Source organism: Pongo pygmaeus, chromosome 1, assembly GCF_028885625.2.
Source record: "Pongo pygmaeus isolate AG05252 chromosome 1, NHGRI_mPonPyg2-v2.0_pri, whole genome shotgun sequence".
Taxonomy (NCBI): Eukaryota; Metazoa; Chordata; class Mammalia; order Primates; family Hominidae; genus Pongo; species Pongo pygmaeus.
Genome location: NC_072373.2, coordinates 187,295,398 through 187,319,189, shown reverse-complemented (window position 1 = coordinate 187,319,189; position 23,792 = coordinate 187,295,398). Strand labels below are relative to the sequence as shown.

Below are 23,792 nucleotides of genomic sequence, written 5' to 3'. Positions count from 1 at the left end.
TCTCATGTTTACAAATATGTATATATAAAAATGTTTCTTTTTCCTTTTTACTGTTTGGAATAACAAAGAAAGCTAGTATAAATACACTGCAGACATTACAACAAAAAAGCACTATTAAAGATAGAGGTCATATTGTACTTAAAATGGCTCAGTACCAATAAGATATTACAATTTTAAGTCTGCATGTACCTAATACCATAGATTCAAAATATATAAACCAAATCTGGACAGAACAACAAGGAAAATAGACCATCTACAATCATAGTAGAAGATTTAACATATCTTTCTCAGTAATGGTCCTTCTTTTTATAACAACTTAATTGAGTTATGATTCACATACAAATTGCCTATTCAAAGTATACAATTCAGTGGTTTTTAGTATATTCAAAGAGTTATGCAACCATTTATCATAGACATCCTTAGGACATTTTTATCACCTCAAAAAAAAAAAAAAAAAAGCCCATACCCTTTAGCTATTATTATTCCTCCATCCTCCCAATTATCACCCCTCCCCACCCCAGCCCTAGGCCACTACTTACCTACTTCATGTCTCTATATATAGATTTGCCTATTCTGGACATTTCATACAAATGGAATCATAAAACGTGGACTTTTATGACTGGCTTCTTTGACTTAGCATAATGGGTTTTGTTGTTGTTTTGAGACAGGGTCTTGCTCTGTCACCCAGGTGGGAGTGCAGTGGTGTGATCATGGCTCACTGCAGCCTTGACCTCCTGGGCTCAAGCAATCTTCCCACCTCAGCCTCCCAAGTAGTTAGGACTACAGGTGCACGCCACCACACCCAGCTAGCTTTTGTATTTTTAGTAGAGACAGGGTTTTGCCATATTTCCCAGGCTGGTCTTGAGCTCCTGAGCTCAAGCAGTCCACCTGCCGCGTCCTCTCAAAGTGTTGGGATTACAAGCATGAGCCACCACACCTGGCCAGCATGTTTTCAATGTTCATCCATGTTATAGCAGGTATCAGTACTTCATTCCTTTTTTATGGCCAAATAATATTAAATTATATGGATATACTATATTTTATTCACCAAATTTGTATATTTGGGTTGTTTCTACCTTTTGGCTTTTATGAATAATGCAACTAGTTTTTATGTGGATGGGTTTTCATTTCTCTTCCTAGAAGTGGAATTGCTGAGTCATATGGTAACTTCATGTTCAATTATTTGAGGAACTGCCATACTGTTTTCCAAAGTTGCTGGACCATTTTATATTCCCATAAGCAGTATATGAGCATTCTGATTTCTCTATATTCTTGCCAAAACTTGTTATTATCTTTTTTATTATAGCCATCTTACTGGGTAAGAAGTGGTATCTCATTGTGGTTTTGATTTGCATTTACCTGGTGATTAATGATGAACGTCTTTTCAAGAATTTCTAATTCTTCTTTGAAGAAATGTCTATTCAGATTTTTTGCCCATTTAAAAAATTGAGTCATATGTCTTTTTATTATTGAGTTGTAACAGTTATTTATAATTCTAGATATAAGTCCTTTATCAGATATGTGATTTGCAAATACTATATCCCATTCTGTGGGTTGTCTTTTCGCTTTTTTGATGTTGTCTTTTGATGAACAGTTTTCAATTTTGATGAAACTGAATTTATCTATTTTTCTTTTGTTGGTTGTGCTTTTCGTGTTATATTTAAGAAGCCAATGCCTGAGGCCATGAAGATTTACCTCTGTATTTCTTCTAAGAGTTTCATAGTGCTAGCTCTTACATCTAGGTCTTTAATCCATTTTGAATTCATTTGAGTATATGGGATGGTATAGGGGTCCAACTTCATTCTTTGGCATGTAGATATCCAGTCGTCACAGCCTCATTTGTTGAAAAGGCTAGTCTTTCTCCATTGACTAGTCTTGGCATCTTGTTGGAAATCAGTTGACACATGGGTTTGTTTCAGGACTTCCAATTCTGTTCCATTGATCTGTCTATCTTTATGCCAGTACCACACTGTCTTGATAACTGCTGCTTTGTAGCAAACTTTAAAATTGGGAATTGTGAATCTTGCAAATTTGGTCTACTTTATCAAGATTGTTTTGGGTAGTCTGTGTCCCTTGCAATTCCATATGGATTTTACAGTCAGCTTTTCAATTTCTACAAGAAGCCATCTGGGATCCTTATAGGGATTGCATTGAATTTATAGATCAATGTGGGGACTGTTGCCATCTTAACAATATTAAGCCTTCCAATTCTTGAGCATGAGATATTTTCCATTTATTTAGATTGTCTTTAATTTGTTTCAAGAATGTTTTGTAGTTTTCAGAGTATAACTTTTGCACTTCTTTTGTTAATGTATTCTGAAAAATTTTCTTCTTTATGATGCTATTGTAAATTGAATTATTTTCCTAATTTCATTTTTGGATTGTTCATTCTAAGTGTATAGAAATACAATTAATTTTTGCATACTGATCTTGTCTCCTGCAGCCTTGCTAAACTCATTTATTAGTTCCAATAGTTTTTGTATTAGGTTATTCTGGCTTTGCTGTAAACGAATACCTGAGACTGAGTAATTTATAAAGAAAGGAAGTTTAATTAGCTCATGGTTCTGCAGGGTGTACAGGAAGCGTGGTGCTGGCATCTGCTTCTGGTAAGGGTTCAGGAAGTTTACAATGATGGTGGAAGATGAAGGGGTAGTATGCACATCACATGGTGAGAGCAGGAGCAAGAGAGGGAGGTGAGAGATGCCACACACTGTTAAACAAACAGATCTCTCACGAACTCACTCATCACCAAGGGGATGTCACTAAACCATTCATGAGGGATATGCCCCCAATGATCCAAGCACCTCCCACCAGGTCCCACCTTCAACACTGGGGATTACATTTCAACATGAGATTTGGAGGAGACAAATATCCAAATTTTATCAGTGTTTTTAGTGAATTCCTTAGGATTTTCTATATATAAGATCATGACATCTGCAATAGAGGTAGTTTTAGTCTTCCTTTCCAATCTGTGAATGCCTGTTACTTATTTTCCTTGCCTAGTTGCCATGGCTAGAACCTCTAGTATCATGTCAAATATCAGTGATGAGAGCAGATCCTTGTCTTGTTCCTAATCTTAGGGAAAAAGCATCCAGTCTTTTTTTTTTTTTTTTTTTTTTTTTTGAGACGGAGTCTTGCTCTGTCACCCAGGCTGGAGTGCAGTGCCGCAATCTCGGCTCGCTGCAAGCTTTGCCTCCCGGGTTCACGCCATTCTCCTGCCCTCAGCCTCCCGAGTAGCTGGAGCTACAGGCACCTGCCACCACGCCCGGCTAATTTTTTGTATTTTTAGTAGAGACAGGGTTTCACCGTGTTAGCCAGGATGGTCTCGATCTCCTGATCTCGTGATCTGCCTGCCTCGGCCTCCTAAAGTGCTGGGATTACAGGCATGAGCCACTGTGCCCGGCTGCATCCAGTCTTTAACGATTAAGTTTGATGCTGTCTGCAGGTTTTTTTGAAGATACTGTTTATCAGGCTGAAAAAGTTCCCTTCTGTTCCTAGTTTGTTGAATGTTTTTATCATGAACGGCTGTTGGATTTTGTCAAATTTTTTTTTCTGTGTCTATTGAAATGATTGTGTGAGTTTTCGTTTTGACTTTATTAATATAGTATATTATACTAAGTGATTTTCAGATGTTAAACCACCCTTGCATTCCTGGGATAAAATCCACTTGGCCATAGTATATAATCATTTTCGTATTAGTATATTCAATTTACTAGTATTTTGTTGAGGATTTTTGTATCTATATTTATAAGAAATAGTGATCTGTAGTTTTCTTGTGATGTCTTTGACTGCTTTTGCATCAGGGCCTCATAGAATGAGTTGGGAAGTGTTCCAGCCACTTCTGATCTTTTGAAGTGTTTGTGAAGAATTGGTATTAATTCTTCTTTAAGTGTTTGGTAGAATTCACCAGTCAAGTCATCTGGGCCTGGGCTTTTCTTTGTGGAAAGTTTCTTTTTCTAATTAATCTCTTTACCTATTTTCATCTATTTAGATTGTCTATTTCTTCTTGAGCCAGTTTCAGTTTTTGTGTCATTCTAGGAATTTGTCTATTTGTCTAATTTAGTGGCATGCAATTGTTCATAGTATTCCTTTATGATCCTTTTTATTTCTGTAAGCTTAATAGTAATATTCCCTCTTTCAGCCAGGCGCGGTGGCCCACGCCTGTAATCCCAGCACTTTGGGAGGCCGAGGTGGGCGGATCACGAGGTCAGGAGATCGAGACCATCCTGGCTAACACGGTGAAACCCCGTCTCTACTAAAAATACAAAAAATTAGCCAGGCGTGGTGGCGGGCACCTGTGGTTCCAGCTACTTGGGAGGCTGAGGCAGGAGAATGGTGTGAACCTGGGAGGCGGGGCTTGCAGTGAGCCAAGATCGTGCCACTGCACTCCAGCCTGGGTGACAGAGCAAGACTCTGTCTCAAAAAAAAAAAAAAAAAAAAAAGTAATATTCCCTCTTTCAGTTGTGATTATATTAATATGATTTTCCTCCCCCCACCTTTTTTTTGGTCTCTTTAAAGAATCAGCTTTCGGTTTCATTGATTTTTCTCTATTGCTTTGCTATTCTCTATTTCATTAATGTTCACTCTAATCTTTACTGTTTCCTTCCTTTGGCTTGCTTTAGGTTTAGGTTACTCTTTTTTTTTTTTTCCAGTGTCTTAAGGTAGAAGATTAGGTTATTTATTTAAGATCTTTCTTTTTTGAAAATGTAGGTATTTGCAGCCAGAAAAAAATTCCTCTTAATATTGCTTACCATAAATTTTGCTATGTCTTTATTTTCATTAATCTCAAATATTTTGGAATTTCTCTTTTGATTTCTTTCTGACCCATTGGTTTTAGGAGTGTGTTGTTAAATTTCTGCTTATTTGTGAGTTTTCCAGTTTCTTTCTGTTTGTTATTAATTATTAATTTAATTACACTGTGCTTAGAGAATATATTTTGTATTATTTCTATTCTTTTAAATTTATTAAGGTTTGTTTTTGGCCTGGCATATAATCTGTTCTGGAGACTGCTCTATATGCACTTGAGAAGAATGTATATTCTGTTATTATTGAGTTGGATGTTCTATATACGTCTGTTAGGTCTGGTTGGTTTTTAGTGTTGTTCAAATCTTCTGTTTCTTGTCATCTTCTGCCTACTTGTCTTGATTGTTTTTGAAAGTGGTGTATTGCATGGCCTGGTGTGGTGGTTCATGCCTGTAATCCCAGCACTTCGGGAGGCCGAGGTGGGCAGATCACCTGAGGTCAGGAGTTCGTGACCAGCCTGACCAACATGGAGAAACTCCGTGTCTACTAAAAAAATACAAAATTAGCCAGGCGTGGTGGCGCATGCCTATAATCCCAGCTACTTGGGAGGCTGAGGCAGGAGAATCACTTGAACCCAGGAGGCAGAGGTTGTGTTGAGCCAAGCTTGTGCTGTTGCACTCCAGCCTGGGCAATGAGAGTGAAACTCCATCTCAAAAAAATAAATAAATAAAAAAGCCGGGTGTGGTGGCTCACACCTGTAATCCTAGCACTTTGGGAGGCCGAGGTGGGTGGATCATCTAAGGTTGAGAGGTCGAGACCAGCCTGACCAACATGGTGAAACCCAGTCTCTACTAAAAATACAAAAAAATTAGCTGGGCGTGGTGGCGCATGCCTGCAATCCCAGCTACTCGGGAGGCTGAGGCAGGAGAATTGCTAGAACCCGGGAGGTGGAGGTTGCGGTGAGCCGAGATCGTGCCATTGCACTCCAGCCTGGGCAACAAGAGTAAAAACTCCATCTCAAAAAATAAAATAAAAAGAAAGAAAGTGGTATATTGCAATCTTCAACTCCTATTGTTGAGCTGTCTATTTTCCCCTCCATTCTTGACAATTTTTACTTTATACATTTGGGTGCTCTATTTTTAGGTGCACATATCTTTACAATTAATATATTTTCCTGATGGGTTGACCATTTTGCATTATAAAATATGTCTGTATTTCTAGTAACATTTTCTATTTTGAAGCTTATTTTGCCTGATCTTACTATAACCACACCAGCATTTTTGTTGTTGCTGTTTGTATGGTATACCTTTTTTCATCCTTTTACTCTCAATATATTTGTATCTTCGATTCCAAACTGTGTCTCTTATACACATCATATAATTTAATCTTTTTTTATCCAGTCTGACAATCTCTTTTGATTGGATTGTTTAATCAATTCACATTTAATGTTATTACTGGTATAGTTGAATTTATGTCTACCATTTTACCTTTTTGTGTGTGTGTATCATGGGGTTTTTGTTCTTCTGTTCCTCTCTATGCCTTCTTTCACATTAAATAAAATTTTAAGGTAGTGTTTTAATATCTTTAATTGTTTTTCCCTATATATTTTTAATTATTTCTTAGGGCTTACCATACACACTTTCACTCGATATAATCAGATTCAGTTTGATTCAATTTCATACTAACTTAATACTAGTAACATATAGAAATGTTATTGCCACATAGCTACCTTCCCTTTCCCCTTTTTAATGGTATTATTGTTATACATATTACATCTATGAGTGTTACAAACCCCAATAACATATTCTTATGATTATTACCTTATATAATTTTATATATTTTAAAGAAGCTGAGGTTAGAATGGGGAGCAATTATATATTTATAGTCTTTTTATGTTAACCTTTACTATCATTTCTGGTTCTCTTCATTTGTTCCTTGAGTTTGAGTTACCATTGAAGTCATTTCTTTAATCTGGTACACATTTGTTCCCACCCACCATTTGTGTGCTATTACTGGGAAATATATTACATTTCTATATGTTATAGCAACAACAGTATATTATATGCATATTGTTTCATACAATTGCTTTTTAAATCAGCTAAAAGATGATGAAATATATATTTATATTGTCTTTTATAATTACCTTTACCAGTGCTCTTTGTTTTGTGTGGATTTGAATTACTATCTGGAGTAACTTGCTTTCAACCTAAAGGATTTCCTTTAGTATTTTCTGTAAGTCAAATCTGCTAGCAACATATTTTTTCAGTTTTTTTTGTAATGTTTTTTTCACCTTTAGTTCTAAAAGATAGCTTTGCTGGATTTTCGTTTGACAGCTTTTTCTTTAAGCACTTTGAACATGTTATCCCATTCTCTTCTGGCTTCCATTGTTGTTGCTGAGATATCTGCTGTTAATCTTATTGGGGCTCTTTTGTAAGTGATCAGTCATTTTTCTATTGATGCTTTCAAAATTTTCTTCTCATCTTTAGCTTTCATTATTTTTACCAAAATGTGTCTGTTTTTGGAACTCTTTGCGTTTTTCCTACTTGGAGTTCATTGAGCTTCCTATATGTGTACATTGATGTTTCCCAATAAATTTATAATATTTTCAGCAATTATTTATGAAAATGTTTTTTCTGTTCCTTTCTCTTTCTCCTCTCCTTCTAGCATTCATTTTATGCATTAGTTGGTGTGCTTAATGGTGTCCCACATTTTTCTGAGGCTCTGTAAATTTCTAATTCTTTTTCCTCTCTGTTCTTCAAATTGCTTTATCTTTACTGATCTATAAAGTTCACTAATTCTTCTGCCAGTTCAGATCTATTCTTGAGCACCTCTAGTGGATTTTTCATTTCAGTTATTGTACTTTTTAACTCTAGAATTTCTATTTTCTTACAGTTCTATCCCTATATTGATGGATCCTTTTATTCTTCTCTATTTGATGCATATCATTTCTACCTTTACTTGTTTAATCATGGTTTCCTTTAGTTTTTTGGACACACTTGGAATGGCTAATTTCAAGCCTTTGGGTGCTGCCGTAGGGAATTTTGTTGCCTGTGAACAGAAAAATGCAAATTAATACAACTCTGAGATGCTTCTTTATAAGAAGTTTCATTACTATATTGTCAAAAATTAAAAATCCACTTATTACCAGAGATTTCTGAGGACAGGGGAGAATAATAACCCTAATATGGTGATGATGGGAGTGTAAACTGATACAGCCATTCTAGCAAGGAATCTGATAGTTCTTGGTCAAATAGAGAATGCATGTACCTTGTTATCCAGTAGTCTGCACTGGATACATACTAGGAATTTGATCCTACAGAGCCATTAAAGAACATGGACAGGCCAGGCGTGGCGGCTGACGCCTATAATCCCAGCACTTTGGGAGGCTGAGGCGGGTGGATCACAAGGTCAAGAGATCGAGACTACCTTGGCCAACATGGTGAAACCCCGTCTCTACTAAAAATACAAAAATTAGCTGGGCATGGTGGCATGTGCCTGCAGTCCCAGCTACTAGGGAGGTTGAGGCAGGAGAATCGCTTGAACCTGGGAGGCAGAGGTTGCAGTGAGCCGAGATCACGCCACTGTACTCCAGCCTGGCATCAGAGTGAGACTCCGTCTCAAAAGAAAAAAAGAAAAAAAAAAAAAACATGGACAAAGATATTCACCATAGTGTTTGTAGCAATGGAGGGTTGAAGACGATCCACATGTTCATCCCTAGTGGTAATGAAGAAGTAACGTAGCTAGATGCATACTGTAGAATATCAAACATCAGTTAGAAGCAAATTGTACATACTGCAACATAGATGATTCCTTAAAAATTTCGTGTTGAGAAAAAAGTAAAAGTACAGAAAGAGATCTGAAGAACAATATCATTTATAGAAATATAAAACACATATGTATATAGTCAGTGACATACATAAAATCCTTTTGTTGGTGCCTACTTATCATAGGGAGGAACGGAAGTAAAAATTGAGAAAGAAAGGAGCGAAATAAAATAAAATTTGTCTTATATGAATTTATGATGAATCTCTGCAAGTCTGCTTCTGAGATGCAAAATGAAAACAAAGATACAGAAAGCAAGGAAATATGAGATAATGTCATCAGATGAGATTTAGAATTGGAAGAAAAAGGTTGGAATGTTTGAAAAGGAGAATAAATAGTATGACATACTTATCTGGGATATTTAGAATGTGAATTTATTGAAAAATATGGTAGAGTTACCAGGCAGGGTTAAATGCCCACTGGAGGTTTGTGGTCATGCATTTGCAGTGAAACTGGTAAGCCCACTTGTGTGATTCCCCATCATTACATGACTCCTCAGGCAGAGGGGGAAGAGAGAGCATTGCTTTTGTTTTTAAGACAAGAGAGATTTGAGTGTGTAAAAGCTAATAGGAATGTGCTCATAGAGACAGGCAGGTTGAAGATATTGGAGAAAGAAAGGGTAACAGATGGAGAAGAATAACAATAACCTGTGCCTGCCTACCCAGCATAGCATGTCTTTCTCTGAGATAGTAGGGTCTACAGCCATAACACCCTGAATGCACCTGATCTTGTCTGATCTCAGAAGCTAAGCAGGGCCAGGCCTGGTTAGTACTTGGATGGGAGATACTAGCGTAGGATAGAGTGGATGCAGATAAATTTATAAGTGGCAGAGGGGCAGAATTTGAAAAAAAAAAATCCATTTCAGCCTTTGTCTTGGCTTGTGAACAGTCCTAAATATGTACATCTCGTTAAATTTCCCAACGATCACTGCTCATTCAGGTGTTCCAGAAACAATGCCTCTGATGACAGATATCTGTAACCTACATAACCAGTGCAGTAGGATGCATTTCAATTTAAAATCATCCATCCAACTCTCATTTGCTACTGGTGATAATTAGTGCAGTCTCTCCAGAGAGAAACTTGGCATTATTTATCCAGATCCTTAAAAATCATTCATACAATTTTTCCCAGTATTCCACTTCTAGAAATGTATGCTAAGGAAATAATCAGAGAGATACAAAGACTTGTGCAAGCATATTTAGTCTAGTGTTATTCCTATAATAAATAACAAAAATTGGAAGCCACTTAAATGTTCCTACAGCAGAGGAAGGGTTAAATTAAATTCTAAGATATCCATTGAAGAAAATATTTTATTGCCAATAAAATAATGTTTAAAAATAATATTGGCTCAGCCGAGCCCGGTGGCTCATGCCTGTAATCCCAGCACTTTGGGAGGCCAAGGTGGGCAGATCACGAAGTCAGGAGATCGAGACCATCCTGGGCTAACACAGTGAAACCCTGTCTCTACTAAAAATACAAAAAAAAATTAGCCGGGCATGGTGGTAGGCACCTGCAGTCCCAGCTACTTGGGAGGCTGAGGCAGGAGAATGGCGTGAACCCGTGAGGCGGAGCTTGCAGTGAGCTGAGATCACGCCACGGCACTCCAGCCTAGGGGACAGAGCAAGACTCCGTCTCAAACATAAAATAAAATAAAAATGAAAATAATAATAATATTGGCTCAGGAAAATATGCATAATATTCAAACAGTTTAGCCACAGCCTGATTTCTGTGCACCCAGGCTAATTAATGTTCATGGGAACTAATTAGAGCTGACATGTACAGCCAGGCTTTTGCTTACTCTGCAGGATCTTGTTCTGTATGATTTCTCTAGGGGGAGCCTGCTCACTTTGAGTATTTGATGTATCCATTGCACTCAGCACCCATCACCGGTCTAGCTACCTGCATCCGCAAACCCCTTATAGCCACCTGTTCTCTGGATCGATCCATCCGCCTTTGGAATTATGAAACAAAGTAAGGAATGAAAGGCTTGCCTACTTTATTATGCAAGACTCCAGTTGTTAATTTATGTGAATTATTTTAATTACAGTGTTCCAAACTTTAATTATTTGGAAGCTTTCAGTTGGAAAAGATTTTTAAAAAATCAAGTCAGTCAGCCTACCTGTTTCTCACTCTTGCATGGGCTAGAAAACTACTTTGTGGTTTATTTAATGCTTACCACATGCTAGACACTGGGGACATGAAGAGATGAAGATAACACCCCAGTCTCTCACCTTCTTACATAAACTCCTGGGTCCCTCCAGCTCTCCTATCCCCTTGTTTCCCACAGGAACTGCTCTTTGCTTCAGGGAGCTCTCCAGACGCTTTCTTCCTCGTCTTTCTCCCAGGACATCACTATCTCAACCACCCCCAACTCCCTCCTGACTTTACCTTCCAGCACAGCTTCCCTGGGAAGCTCCAACCCTAGGTGGACCCCCACCCCCTACTGTTTTCTTTGTTCTTATGTACAACTTCTGGGGCTTCTGGGGGAAAAATACTTGGACAATACTCATGAATTTTGGAATCTAAACAGAGCTATGTCTTCAGCATCGCTAGACCACACCTTGACCAGTCTCCCTATCTACCATGCTCCATGCTGGACATTATCCCCTAATAACCAAGATCTAGAAAAGAGAGGAACCAACAATTGCAAATAGTAGTGTGTCTCAAATACTATGATAACAATATATATCAGATACAGTAGATGACTGGAGGGATTTAGTGAGCTAGGCTTACAATTCAGTAATTGATCTTTTTCACAGCACCCTGGAACTATTTAAGGAATACCAAGAAGAGGCATATTCCATCAGCCTTCATCCATCTGGACACTTCATTGTAGTAGGGTTTGCTGACAAACTACGCCTCATGAATCTACTCATTGATGATATACGTTCTTTCAAAGAATACTCTGTTAGAGGATGCAGAGAGGTAAAAAAACTGCTGAAGACAAAAGTCCAGTTTCTTAGAAAGCCATGGCTGAAATATCAGGAACTAACATGGTCTGGGGAGGTGGGACCAAAATCTGTCTTGGAGAACTACAGCAGCTTAAGAAAAGGGGGAAGGAGGAAATCCAGTTATTTTCCCAGCAACCTTATTGAGTATAGGGTTCCATCCCCATTTTCTTATGTCCACCACACTATTTCATTGAACCTAAAACCTTGTGAGATCCCCGCTATGATAAGTCCTTTCTGTAATTGTGGAATATTAACAAATATTTTAAAAGAAAAGTAATCTCAGAATCAGAGTCACAGCTAAGAAGGTGAGGTTGGAGACGGAGAAGCCAGGGAAAAATAAGCATCAATGGTGAGAGGTGATAAAGAGCTCATCAGCTTTCCCTGAGGTGACTTGCAGAAACAAGGCAATGATTTCAGGAATTACTTCCCTCGTTCTGAAACGTGCTTCTACAGGCAAAATGATTGCTGGTGGTCCCAACGGCTTAATGATTTGTGGGCCTGGCAGTGTCAGCATCTGGCCACTATGAGTTACAGGAATAATGAAAGTGTCTGACAATGTCAGCCACTCCTCAGTCTCATTTGCACCTTCCCCCCCACTCCCACCCTCACACGTAGTTTCAGTCTGAACTCGTTGGGAAAAGCACCTCTTGACTGTAACCTCTTATTAGACTGCTCACTTCCTGCTTGCTTTCTCTCTTGCTGTCTTTCCCTATAGTGTTCCTTTAGCAACGGAGGTCACCTGTTTGCTGCAGTCAATGGAAATGTGATTCACGTTTACACCACCACGAGCCTAGAGAACATCTCAAGCCTGAAAGGACACACAGGGAAGGTAAGTGAGTGAACAGTCTCCGGGGAAACAAGGGGCACGGAGCCAAGCATGCCGCCAGCCAGTGGGATACGGGTGAACAAAAGAGAGGTGGTTCCTTTCCTCATGGGTTCACTGTCTACTTGGGGAAAGAGACAATAAAACAAATGCACAGAAAAATGTAGTTACTAATTGCAGTTCCACTGAAAGAAAAACATGGTGTTGTTGTGAGAGAAATAATGAAGGGGGCGGCATAATTTAAGTGGCTGTATTTGCAAAGGCTTGGTCGTATAAGAGTGAGTAGGAGTTAATCAGACACAACTGGTGGGGATAATCATTGCAGATAGGGATCCAAAGGCCAGAGATGGGAGACTCATAGGGTGTCAGAGGACATGAAAGTCTGTGGGCCTGGAATGTGGTGCCAGGATAAACCATGGGGTAAAGATGGGCTGAGATTGGAGAGGTCACAGGAGCCCAAATGCATGGAAACTTGTAGGCCTTGTAAGGATTTATCCTTCTTATTCCTTGAAATCATGGAAGACTTTCAGGGCAGAGAATGATATGACCAGATTTGCATTTTGAAGGATTACTTTGGCTGCAGAGTGAAGACTACTGAAGGGGGAGAGGGTAGAAATGGTAAGGAGGCTATTGTGGATATCTGCACCGTAGATAATAGTGGTGGTGATACAGTTAGGGAGAAGTGGATGGATTCAAATGATTTTAGAAAGTAAAGTCGTGGTGGCTTATGCCTATAAGCTAAGCACTTTGGGAAGCCGATGTAGGAGGATCGCTTGTACTCAGGAGTTCGAGACCAGCCTGGGCAACATAAGGAGACCCTGTTTCTACAAAAAGTAAAAAATATTAGCCAGGTGTGGTGGCACACACCTGTGGTCCCAGTTACTTGGGAGGCTGTGGTAGGAGGATCACTTGGGCCCAGGAGGTCAAGGCTGCAATAAGCCATGATCACACCACTGCACTCCAGCCTGGGTGACAGAGTAAGACCCTGTCTGAAAAAAAAAAAAAAGAAAGAAAGAAAGAAAAGGAAAAGAAAAAAAGAAAGTAAAATCACTAGGTCCTAGAGTAGTAGATTAGATGTGAGGCATGATTAAGAGGGAGAGGCGTAGAAAGCGTAAGAAGTCCGCAGATGAATTTGGAGAGAAGAGGCCATTGGAAAAGAGAGGCATTCTAGGCAGAAGGACTTGTTGGAGATGATGAAATGGAGGTCTGAAATAGGACAGTGCTTGTTGGTTCATATGGCTGGAACACTGGACACATTTCAGCGATGATAAAGAGGGAGTAGGAAAGGTTGGCTGCATCGTAGAAGGTAGTGTATGCCATGCCAAGGAATTGGACTTTAGTCTCTAGGTGACGAGAAACAACGGAAAGGATTTAAGCAAGAAAGTAATGGGATCAGAAAGGTAACTCTCCGAACAGTATTGAGGAAGGATTAGAGTGGAAGGAAATTGGAGTGATGGAGAGCAGTTAGGATGTGAAGGTGAAAGCTGGTTTAGGAACTAAACCATGACTTTAGTAGCGGAGGCAGAGAGAAGAAAGAGATGAAGTTCCATTTTGGCCATGTTATATCTGATGTGCACAGAAGTGTGATGTGTGTGTGTGGAGGTCAGGAAAGAAGTCAGGGCTGAGTGTGAAGATTTGGGGAATTAGAAAGTAGAGGAAGTCAGAGGCATAGATTAGATCACCAAGGGCCTATGTGGAATCTGAGAAGAATATTGGACAGCAGAGGGAAGACCAACATTTAAGAGACTGGTGAAAGAAGAGGAGCCAATGAAAGACTGAAAATAAAGATACAAAGAGAACTCGGAATCAGATAGTTGTCTCAAAGAAGCCAAGGAACTAAACAATTTCTGAAAGGTTGAAGTGGTCAGTGGTACTAGATGTCAGAGGGAGGTCATGTAAAGTCCAAAACTGACCATTGACTTTAGCAAATAACAGGTCATTGGAAGGAAAAGTAAAAATGTGTGGAAAGTGAAAGTGCTATGTAAACACAAGCATTTTTGTTTGTTTTTGAGACGGTCACCCAGGCTGGAGTGCAGAGGCGCGATCTCGGCTCACTGCAACCTCCACCTCCTGAGTTCAAGCGATTCTCCTGCCTCAGCCTCCCAAGTAACACAAACTCTTTTTTTGAGACAGAGTTTCGCTCTTGTTGCCCAGGCTGGAGTGCAGTGGCACAATCTCGGCTCACTGCAACCTCCGCCTCCCGGGTTCGAGTGATTCTCCTGCCTCAGCCTCCTGAGTAGCTGGGATTACAGGCGTGCAACACCACGCCCGGGTAATTTTGTATTTTTAATAGAGACAGGGTTTCTCCATGTTGGTCAGGCTGGTCTTGAACTACTGACCTCAGGTGATCCGCCCACCTTGGCCTCCCAAAGTCCTGGGATTACAGGAATGAGCCACTGCGCCTGGCCCACAAACATTATTAATGAGAGCTGCTGAGCCTCCTCAGCTTCAACAATATAATTAGTGACTGTGGAGATGCAGATGAAAGTACAGAAAGTGATTCTGATGCCCAAGCTCACCAGTCCAGGAAAAGAGCCATTTGTTTCATCACTTTACAAGTACTTAAAACACTGGTCTCTAATTAGGGATATATGTTAGAATTACATGTGTAACATTTTTTACAAATACAGATACAGGATGTAGCTAAAGCTATACATACAGGGAAATGTATAACCTTAAATACATATACTGTGTTAGAAATGAAAAAAGATACATAAGCATCCATCTCAAGAAGTTAGAAAAAGAACAGCAAATTAAATTCAAATAAAAGGCAGGAAATAAAGATAAGAGCAGAAGTTAATAAAATAGAAAACAGACAAAAGATCATCAAAGCCAAAATTTGCTTTGAAGACACGAAATAGACAAACCCTTGGCATGACTGATCAAGAAAAAATTAAGAGTGTGGAGATACCAACAACCAATATGAGGATTAAAAAGGGGATATCACTAAAGGTCCTATGGACATTAAAAAGATCTGAAAGGGGGCCAGGCGCAGTCACTCACTCCTGTAATCTCAGCACTTTGGGAGGCTGAGGCAGGCGGATCCCTTGAGATCGGGAGTTCAAGACCCGCCTGGCCAACATGGTGAAACTTCATCTCTACTAAAACTACAAAAATCAGCTGGGTGTGGTGGCACACACCTGTAATCCCAGCTACTCAGGAGGCTGAGACAAGAGGATCGCTTGAACCTGGGAGGCGGAGGTTGCAGTGAGCCAAGATTACGCCACTGCACTCTACCTTGGGTGACAGAGTGAGACCCTACCTCAAAAAAAAACAAAATGAAAAAAATTGAAAGGATATCATGAACTTTAAGCAAATAAATTTTAATATATAGATGAAACTGACAAATTCCTATAAAAATTGAATCTGTAGGCCAGGCGCAGTGGCTCACACCTGTAATCCCAGCACTTTGGGAGGCTGAGGTGGGCGGATCACGAGGTCAGGAGATGGAGATCATCCTGGATAACACGGTGAAACTCTGTCTCTACTAAAAATACGAAATATTAGCCGAGCATGGTGGCGGGCACCTGTAGTCCCAGCTACTCGGGAGGCTGAGGCAGGAGAATGGCATGAACCCGGGGGATGGAGCTTGCAGTGAGCGAGATTGCGCCACTGCAGTCCAGCCTGGGCAACAGAGTGAGACTCTGTCTCAAAACAAAACAAAACAAGAAGAATCTGTAACTTAAAACCTTTCTACAAAGAAAACTCTAGGCCCAGATCTTAATCACTGGGGAATTTTATCAACATTTAAGGAAAAAAAAATAACACTATCACTAATCTTGAAAAAAACTCTTCTAGAGAACTGGAAAAAGAAGGAATACTTTCCAGTTATGTTCTATGAGACCAAAATAATTGTGATACCAAAGTCTGTCAAAGACACCACAAGGAAAAAAAAATAAGCTAGTCTTTTTCATGAACACAGATAGAAAAGTCCTAAACAAAATATTATCAGACCAATCCAGCAACATATTAAAAAGATAATACAACATGACCAAGTTTGGCTTATTCCAGGAATGCAAAGTTGTTTTCAGTTTTGAAGTCAGTTAATGTACTTTACCACATTAACATAATAATGAAGAATAATCATATGCTTACCTCTATAAATGCAGATACAATAAAAATTGACAAAAATTTAACATTTATTCATAATTTAAAAAAATTTTTAAGAACAAAGTCTAGTCATATTCATGATGTTTTTAAAAAGCATTTAACAAATTAGAGATAATGGGGAACTTCCTAAATCTTATATGAGATATTTACAGAAAACCTACAACAAATAGTATACTTAATCATGAAATTATGAAAGGATCCCTCTGAGGTAAAAACAAGCATGATGCCTTCTGTGAGCCTTTTACTGAGTCCTAACCAGTGCAATAAAGCAAGAAAAGGAAATAAAAGGTATAAAGTTTAGAAATGAAGAAATAAAACTATTACAGACAACATTATTGGGTATGCAGAAAATTCAAAGAATGTTCAGATAAACTAATAAAATTAGGAATCTAGGAATATTGTTGGAAATAAGTTCACTATATTTTTTAAAGTGCATTTTTATGGAATAATAACAAACAATTAGAAAATGCCATTTAAGAGGTGGGGATGGGGCTGACAAAGGAGCTAAAGATATGGCTGACAGGGTAGGAGTCATGGAGATATACAAAGAGGTGTCCAGTGGGTTGGGAGGTTGGTTATTCATAGGGAGAGTGAAAAAATAAGCAAACATATCAAACATAATGGGAGGTAGGTCTTTCACAATTGGAGAAGGGAGTTACAAATATGGAAAGGGGCAGAGGCAACAGTGAACCTTGTGGTTGAATTGAAATTGGAGGTGTCAATGTGAATTTATGGTTTTTGATACACAGAGATAGATATAGAAATAGATAATAGGTGTAGTGTATACACATATATTTAGAAAGGAATCAAAACCAATGCTATACAGACTCTTCCAGAAAATGGAAGAGGAAATATCCCAACTCATTTTATGTGGCCAGTATGACTCTGATACCAAAACCAGTACAAAAAAATAAAACTACACATCAATATTCCTCACAAACATAGACTTGAAAATCCTCAACAAAGTATTAACATATTGAATCCAGCAATATATGAAAATAAATACACATCACTGCCAAATGGGGCTTATTCTGGTAATCCAAGGCTGGTTTGTCATTTGAAAATTATTATAATCCACTATATTAACAGGTTAAAGAAGAAAAACCAACTCCAAAAAAATTGACTTCAAAGGCCTGTAATCCCAGCACTTTGGGAGGCTGAGGTGGGCGGATCACGAGGTCAGGAGTTCAAGACCAGCCTGGCCAACATGGTGAAACCTCGTCTCTACTAAAAATACAAAAATTAGCCAGGTGTGGTGGCACTCACCTGTAATCCCAGCTACTCAAGAGGCTGAGGCAGGAGAATTGCCTGAACCTGGGGAGGTGGAGGTTGCAGTGAGCTGAGATCGCACCACTGTACTCCAGCCTGGGCGGCAGAGTGAGACTACGTCTCAAAAAAAAAAAAAAAAAAAAAGAAAGAAAGAAAATGGATTTCAAATATTTACTGACTTAGTTCCAGTGAAATATAGAAACTTTACTCTTACATAGCTCCATTCAGTCCTACCCTTTGTTGTACTGTTGTTATCCACATTACATCTTTATATGTTACAAGCCCAACAACACATTGTTTGTAATTATTACTTTATATAATCTTATTATGTCTTTTAAAGAAGCTGAGAGAAAAGACTGAGAGCAAGCATAAATTTCGAAACCTTCTTATTTACCCTTTTGGTTCTTTTCATTTCTTTTTGTGGATTTGAGTTACCATGTCATTTTCTTAACCCAATAAAGCTTTATTCCTACTCATCACCTTTGTACTGTTATTGTCAAATACATTATTTATTACATTTCTACATGTTATAAGCCAAACAATAGTCTCTCTTCTAAATATATATAGTAATTTTGCATATATATGCAGTTGCTTTTTAAATCAGCTTAGAGAATAAAGAAGGTACAATATGCAGTTATACTATCTCTTGATTACCTACATAATTACCTCTACCAGTGCTTTTGTTTGTTTGATTTTCCTTTTTCGTATGAATTCACATTACTGTTTGTGGTTATCTGCTTTCAGCATGAAGGACTTTCTTTACTATTTCCTGGAAGGCAGATCTTCTAGTAAAAAAAAAATTTATAAGTTTTTATTTATCTGAGAATATCTTTATGTTCATGTTTATCTTCATATTTAAAATATAAAAATACAGTTTTGCTGGATGTAAGGTTTTTTTTCTTACTTCCAGTACTTTGCATGTGTCTCCTACTGCTTCTGGCCTCCTTTGTTTCTGAGAGAAGTTAGATATTATGTGATTAATCATTTTTGTCTTATGGCTTTATATATATATATATTATTATTTTTTTTTTTTTTTTTTGAACGGAGTCTTGCTCTGTCACCAGGCTGGAGTGCAGTGGCACCATCTCAGCGCACTGCAACCTCTGCCTCCTGGGTTCAAACAATTCTCCTGCCTCAGCCTCCTGAGTAGCTGAGACTACAGGTGTGTGCCACGATGCCCAGCTAATTTTTGTATTTTTAGTAGAGACGGGGTTTCACCATTTTGGCCAGGATGGTCTTGATCTCTTGACCTCATGATCCACCTGCCTCGGCCTCCCAAAGTGCTGGGATTACAGGTGTGAGCCACTGTGCCCGGCCAGCTTTCAAGATTTTCTTATCTTTGGCTTTCAACATTTTGTTCTTGATGTGTCTGGATCTAGATTTCTTTGCATTTATCCTACTTGGAGTTTATTGTACTTCTTGGATGTGCAGGTTAATGTTTTTCAACAAATTTGAGATTTTTCAGCATTATTTATTTGAATATTTGTTGTTTTTCTCTCTTCTCCTAGTGCTCTCATTACAGTATACATATGTGGGTGCATTTAATGGATGCCCACATTTCTCTGAAACTCTGTTAATGTTAATTTTTCTTGATTAGTGTTTCTCTCTGTTCTTGCAATTGCACAATCTCTATTGAGCTATTTCAAGTTTGCCAGCTCAAATCTACTGTTGAGCCTTCTAGTGAATTTTTCGTTTTGGTTATTGTATTTTTCAACTCCAGAATTTCCATTTGATTTTTAAACTAATTTCTGTTTTCTTATTATATTCTTTATTTGATGAGGCTTGTCATCCTACCTTCCTTTAATTATTTAAGCATAGTTTCCTTTAGTTAATTGAATTTATTTGTGTTAGCTACTTTGAAGTCTTTGTCTGCAAAATCTACCATCTGGGCCCCTTCAAAGGTAATTTCTATTGCCTGAATGCTTTCTTTCTTTCTTTTTCTTATTGGTTATACTCTTTTTGTTTGTTTGTTTATGTTTCAATTTTTTGTTGGCTGAATATTTTAGACAATATTTTGTAGCAATTCTGGATATGTGTCCCCCCAGGGCGTTGTTGTTGGTTGGTTGGCTGATTATCTGTTTCGTGACTTGGCTGAGCTAATTCTGTAAAGTCTGTTTCCCCTATAGTGTGCAGTGTCTTATATCACTACTCAGATATTTTTCATCTTTTCTTTTAGCCTGGCTACCTAGGGTTGCCCATGAGTTGCCTAAGCTGCTTATTAGTTATAGATTGTGCATAAACCCCCTTAGACAATTAGGTTTTTACCTTTTACTACCAGATTTATGTGTGGCTTGGAAAATGCTATCACAATTCAGAGAGTGACGGCTTTTGCATCATGTTCGGCCAGAGACTGGTAGTTTGGATGTCCCCTCTCTGATTGTACATAAGAGGGTACAGCCTTGGGTATGCACAGAGTCTTCCAGGCTGCAAGGGATGAATATGATTTCATTTTTAAGCCTGGCTTTCTAGGAGATGCCCCTGGGTCGGGAGAGGTTAATGTTCAGCATTTGGTAGACTGTTTTGTTTGGTAGGCCGATTGTGCCAGAGACTCTGCCCTATGTTAACGGGTCTTTGTGTAGCTTAGGAGATGCTTTCAAGTTTTCCCCATATCCCACTCTGACTGCACCTGAATCAGTACAGCCTAGCACATACACAAGACCTTCCAGACCCTAGAGTTGTCTGTTATCCCTGAAGGACTCTTCTTCACTGTCCCTTTCCCTTGTTCTATCAAAATTCCACTCCTCTATATCATTTTGCTTACATCCTGGAGTTATCAGCCTCCTCTTAATCACTTTCCACCAAGATCTCCACTGTTTTAGACAATGCCCATAGGCATGGACTTTTCCGTGTTCTATTCCAAATAAAGTCAGCCCCCTCAAGCAGAGCTGTAGAGCTCCCTGTCTTAGCACCTGACTTTCCCACGGACAGAACCTTTGCTCCACTGCACCAGAGCTGGGGCGGGGACCTGCTTTTCCAGGAGTAACATCCTCACTTCTGTGAGTGACACTTGAGGTGTGTGCATGTGTGTGCGTGCACGTGTGTATGTGTGTACATGTGTAAGCCCCTCGTCTTTTTGGCTTGCCCTTCATGGCTTGGAACTTTCACTCTATGAGCAAACTGGGTCAGGAATCATTAGGGCACAGTTATTCTCAGTATGCTGAGCTTGGAGTGGAGTTTCTTCCACTCCAAGTGAGAATGGGCCGGGGGGAAGAGAGTCTGAGCCCTCTTGGCCACACCTGCTTGGAATAGAGCTTCTGCAACATAGATCTGGGGTAAGAATAAGAAATCCCAGCAGTTTCCCTTTCCAGACTGAAACCATAGCCCATGACCGGGAGCTATGGGGAGAGGGAGTCCTTATCTTGGCCACACCTGCCCAGAGTGCACAGCAGTGAAGTTTCTGGAGCTGAGGCCGTAACAGAGAGAGTCATGGCTTAAATGCAGCAGACTCTGTTCTTACTGGGATTGAGTAGATTTTCTTGAATGAATGTTTTTCCATTTGCTGTATTCCCTGAGGACAATTTCCAGAGACATTTTATTTATTTTATTTTAGACAGGGTCTCACTCTGTCACTGAGGCAGAGTACAGTGCAGTGGTACACTCACAGCTCACTGCAGCCTCAGCATCCCCAGTTCAAACCATCTTCCTGCCTCAAGCACATGCCACCATGCCCAGCTTATTATTTTTATTTTTATAAAGACAGGGTTTCACTATGTTACCCAGGCTATTCTCAAACTGCTGGGCTCAAGTGATCCTCCCACCTCAGCCTCCCAAAGTGTTGGGACTACAGATGTGATCCACTGCACCCAGCCTTCTAAAGACTTTAAATGATTATTTTTATCATATTTACCAGTTAACCTACATTGTCAGAGAGAAGGTCAAGTTGAGGTCCTTACCATGCCATTCCAGAAGTCCACTCTCTGTGCTATTTTTGCAAGTTTCTGTGAATATATAATTACGTCAAAAATGTTTTGAAAAAACAGCAATAATTGGTTGGTTCTAGCCTTAAGAAACCTGTACGATTCAGTCTTTACGTTCATAAAGTGAAAAAGAAATGGGAGTGTTTCACCTTCAGTAATTTGCAAGCGTCATAGAAAACAGAATGTGAATGTTCACAAGAAGCTATGTTTTGTGCTAACAGAAGGGCCTACGGCAGGAAAGGACGTTCTGCTCAGTCTAGTGGAGCACCTGAGGAGTTTGCACCCTTTTCTGTGTTAGGGTGTAAGTGTGTGTACACTCTTCACTGGATATGTCTTCCTCTCCTGCAGATTCGCTCAATTGTGTGGAACGCAGATGATAGCAAACTGATTTCTGGTGGCACAGATGGTGCTGTGTATGAATGGAATCTGTCCACAGGAAAAAGAGAGACAGAATGTGTGCTCAAGTCTTGCAGCTACAACTGTGTTACTGTCTCCCCCGATGCCAAAATTATCTTTGCTGTTGGATCAGACCACACCCTCAAGGAGATTGCGGATTCCTTGGTGAGTCTGCCCCTGCCCCGCCTCTGGGCTGGTGCACGGATCTGCAGGGACAGCCTCCCGTGCTTACAGCACAAAGTATGCACGGAATGAGGGCCTCTGCATACAGGGCCCCTTCTTCCCAAGATAACATCAGGCTCCTCATTCCTTTTGGATTAGCTCAGTTATCGTCACTTCCTGAATTTTCTGCCCAGTTTCCTTCCTGACTGGGTGAAATTGTAAATTGCGGAGCTCTTTTTTCATTTCTGTTTTACTTGCTGTCTGTAACTTCTCTCCCACCTTCCAGGCATGGAGGTCATGTCATCTCTAAACTGTACTCTTATCCTTGGTCTGCACTTACGTTCCTGGGGTAAAAACCTAACTACAGTATGCACTGAGTAACACCAGTGATGGACCACATGGGCTGCAAGATTGTAATGCCATAAGATTATAATGCCAAATGTTCACTGTACCTTTTCTGTTTAGATACACAGATATTTTCCATTGTGTCACAGTTGCCTACAGTATTCAGCATAGTCACATGCTGTTCAGGTTTGTAGCCTCGGAGCAGTAGGCTCTACCACATAGCCTAGGTGTATAGTAGGCTGTCGCAGCTAGGTTTGTGTAAATACATTCCGTGATGTTTGCGTGACAAAATAGCCTAACCATGTATCCCATATCAAGCGATGCATGACTGTGCAGTTAGCTGCTCTCACCTAGGCTTGCCACTGTATTCTTTTGAAATCCCCAAACTCTGAAACTGTACAGTTACATTGGGCTCCAAATAGTGAAGGGAAAACAGAGGAGCTCAGCAAGGATGAGTCATACAAACATGGCCTGTGCGCTCCTCCAGCTGGCTCCTCCCACTTTTCCTGTGACTGATGCCTGGGAAAGTGCGTAGATACCACGGCAGCAAGCTAGCCCAAGGCAGGTCTCCCCGTGGCTGGAACACAGCTGACAGTATGGTGACTCTCCTGTGTACCCCCGAGTAGCCCGGTCCTAATTCAATGGCAGCTATCAGTGCTGTGCCAGAATAAAGCCCCTTTAGGGCAGGGCCATGTTTTGCTCCTCTTGGCAGCCCTACTAGCTGGCACATTGTGTGGTGCACAGCATTCAATAAATGTGTGTGTAGGCATGAAAAAATGCTCATCATCACTGGCCATCAGAGAAATGCAAATCAAAACCACAATGAGGTACCATCTCACACCACACCAGTTAGAATGGCGATCATTAAAAAGTCAGGAAACAACAGGTGCTGGAGAGGATGTGGAGAAACAGGAACAGTTTTACACTGTTGGTGGGACTGTAAACTAGTTCAACCATTGTGGAAGACAGTGTGGTGATTCCTCAAGGATCTAGAACTAGAAATACCATTTGACCCAGCCATCCCATTACTGGGTATATACCCAAAGGATTATAAATCATGCTGCAATAAAGACATATGCACACATATGTTTACTGTGGCACTATTCACAATAGCAAAGACTTGGAACCAACCCAAATCAATGATAGACTGGATTAAGAAAATGTGGTGCATATACACCATGGAATACTATGCAGCCATAAAAAAGGATGAGTTCATGTCCTTTGTAGGGATATGGATGAAGCTGGAAACCATCA

General features: G+C 39.7%; 1 protein-coding gene across 2 annotated transcripts in view; it reads left to right on the top strand.

Moving 5' to 3' along the window:
- The window catches only part of CFAP57 (cilia and flagella associated protein 57), an 87,716-nt gene that overhangs the window by 16,548 nt on the left and 47,376 nt on the right, over positions 1-23,792 (top strand). For both annotated transcript variants that reach the window (XM_054497056.2, XM_054497060.1), the window contains 4 exons: positions 10,397-10,536; positions 11,325-11,490; positions 12,232-12,345; positions 21,984-22,196. In XM_054497056.2, the coding sequence (XP_054353031.1) occupies positions 10,397-10,536; positions 11,325-11,490; positions 12,232-12,345; positions 21,984-22,196 (633 nt within the window). The remainder of the gene's footprint in view (positions 1-10,396; positions 10,537-11,324; positions 11,491-12,231; positions 12,346-21,983; positions 22,197-23,792) is intronic.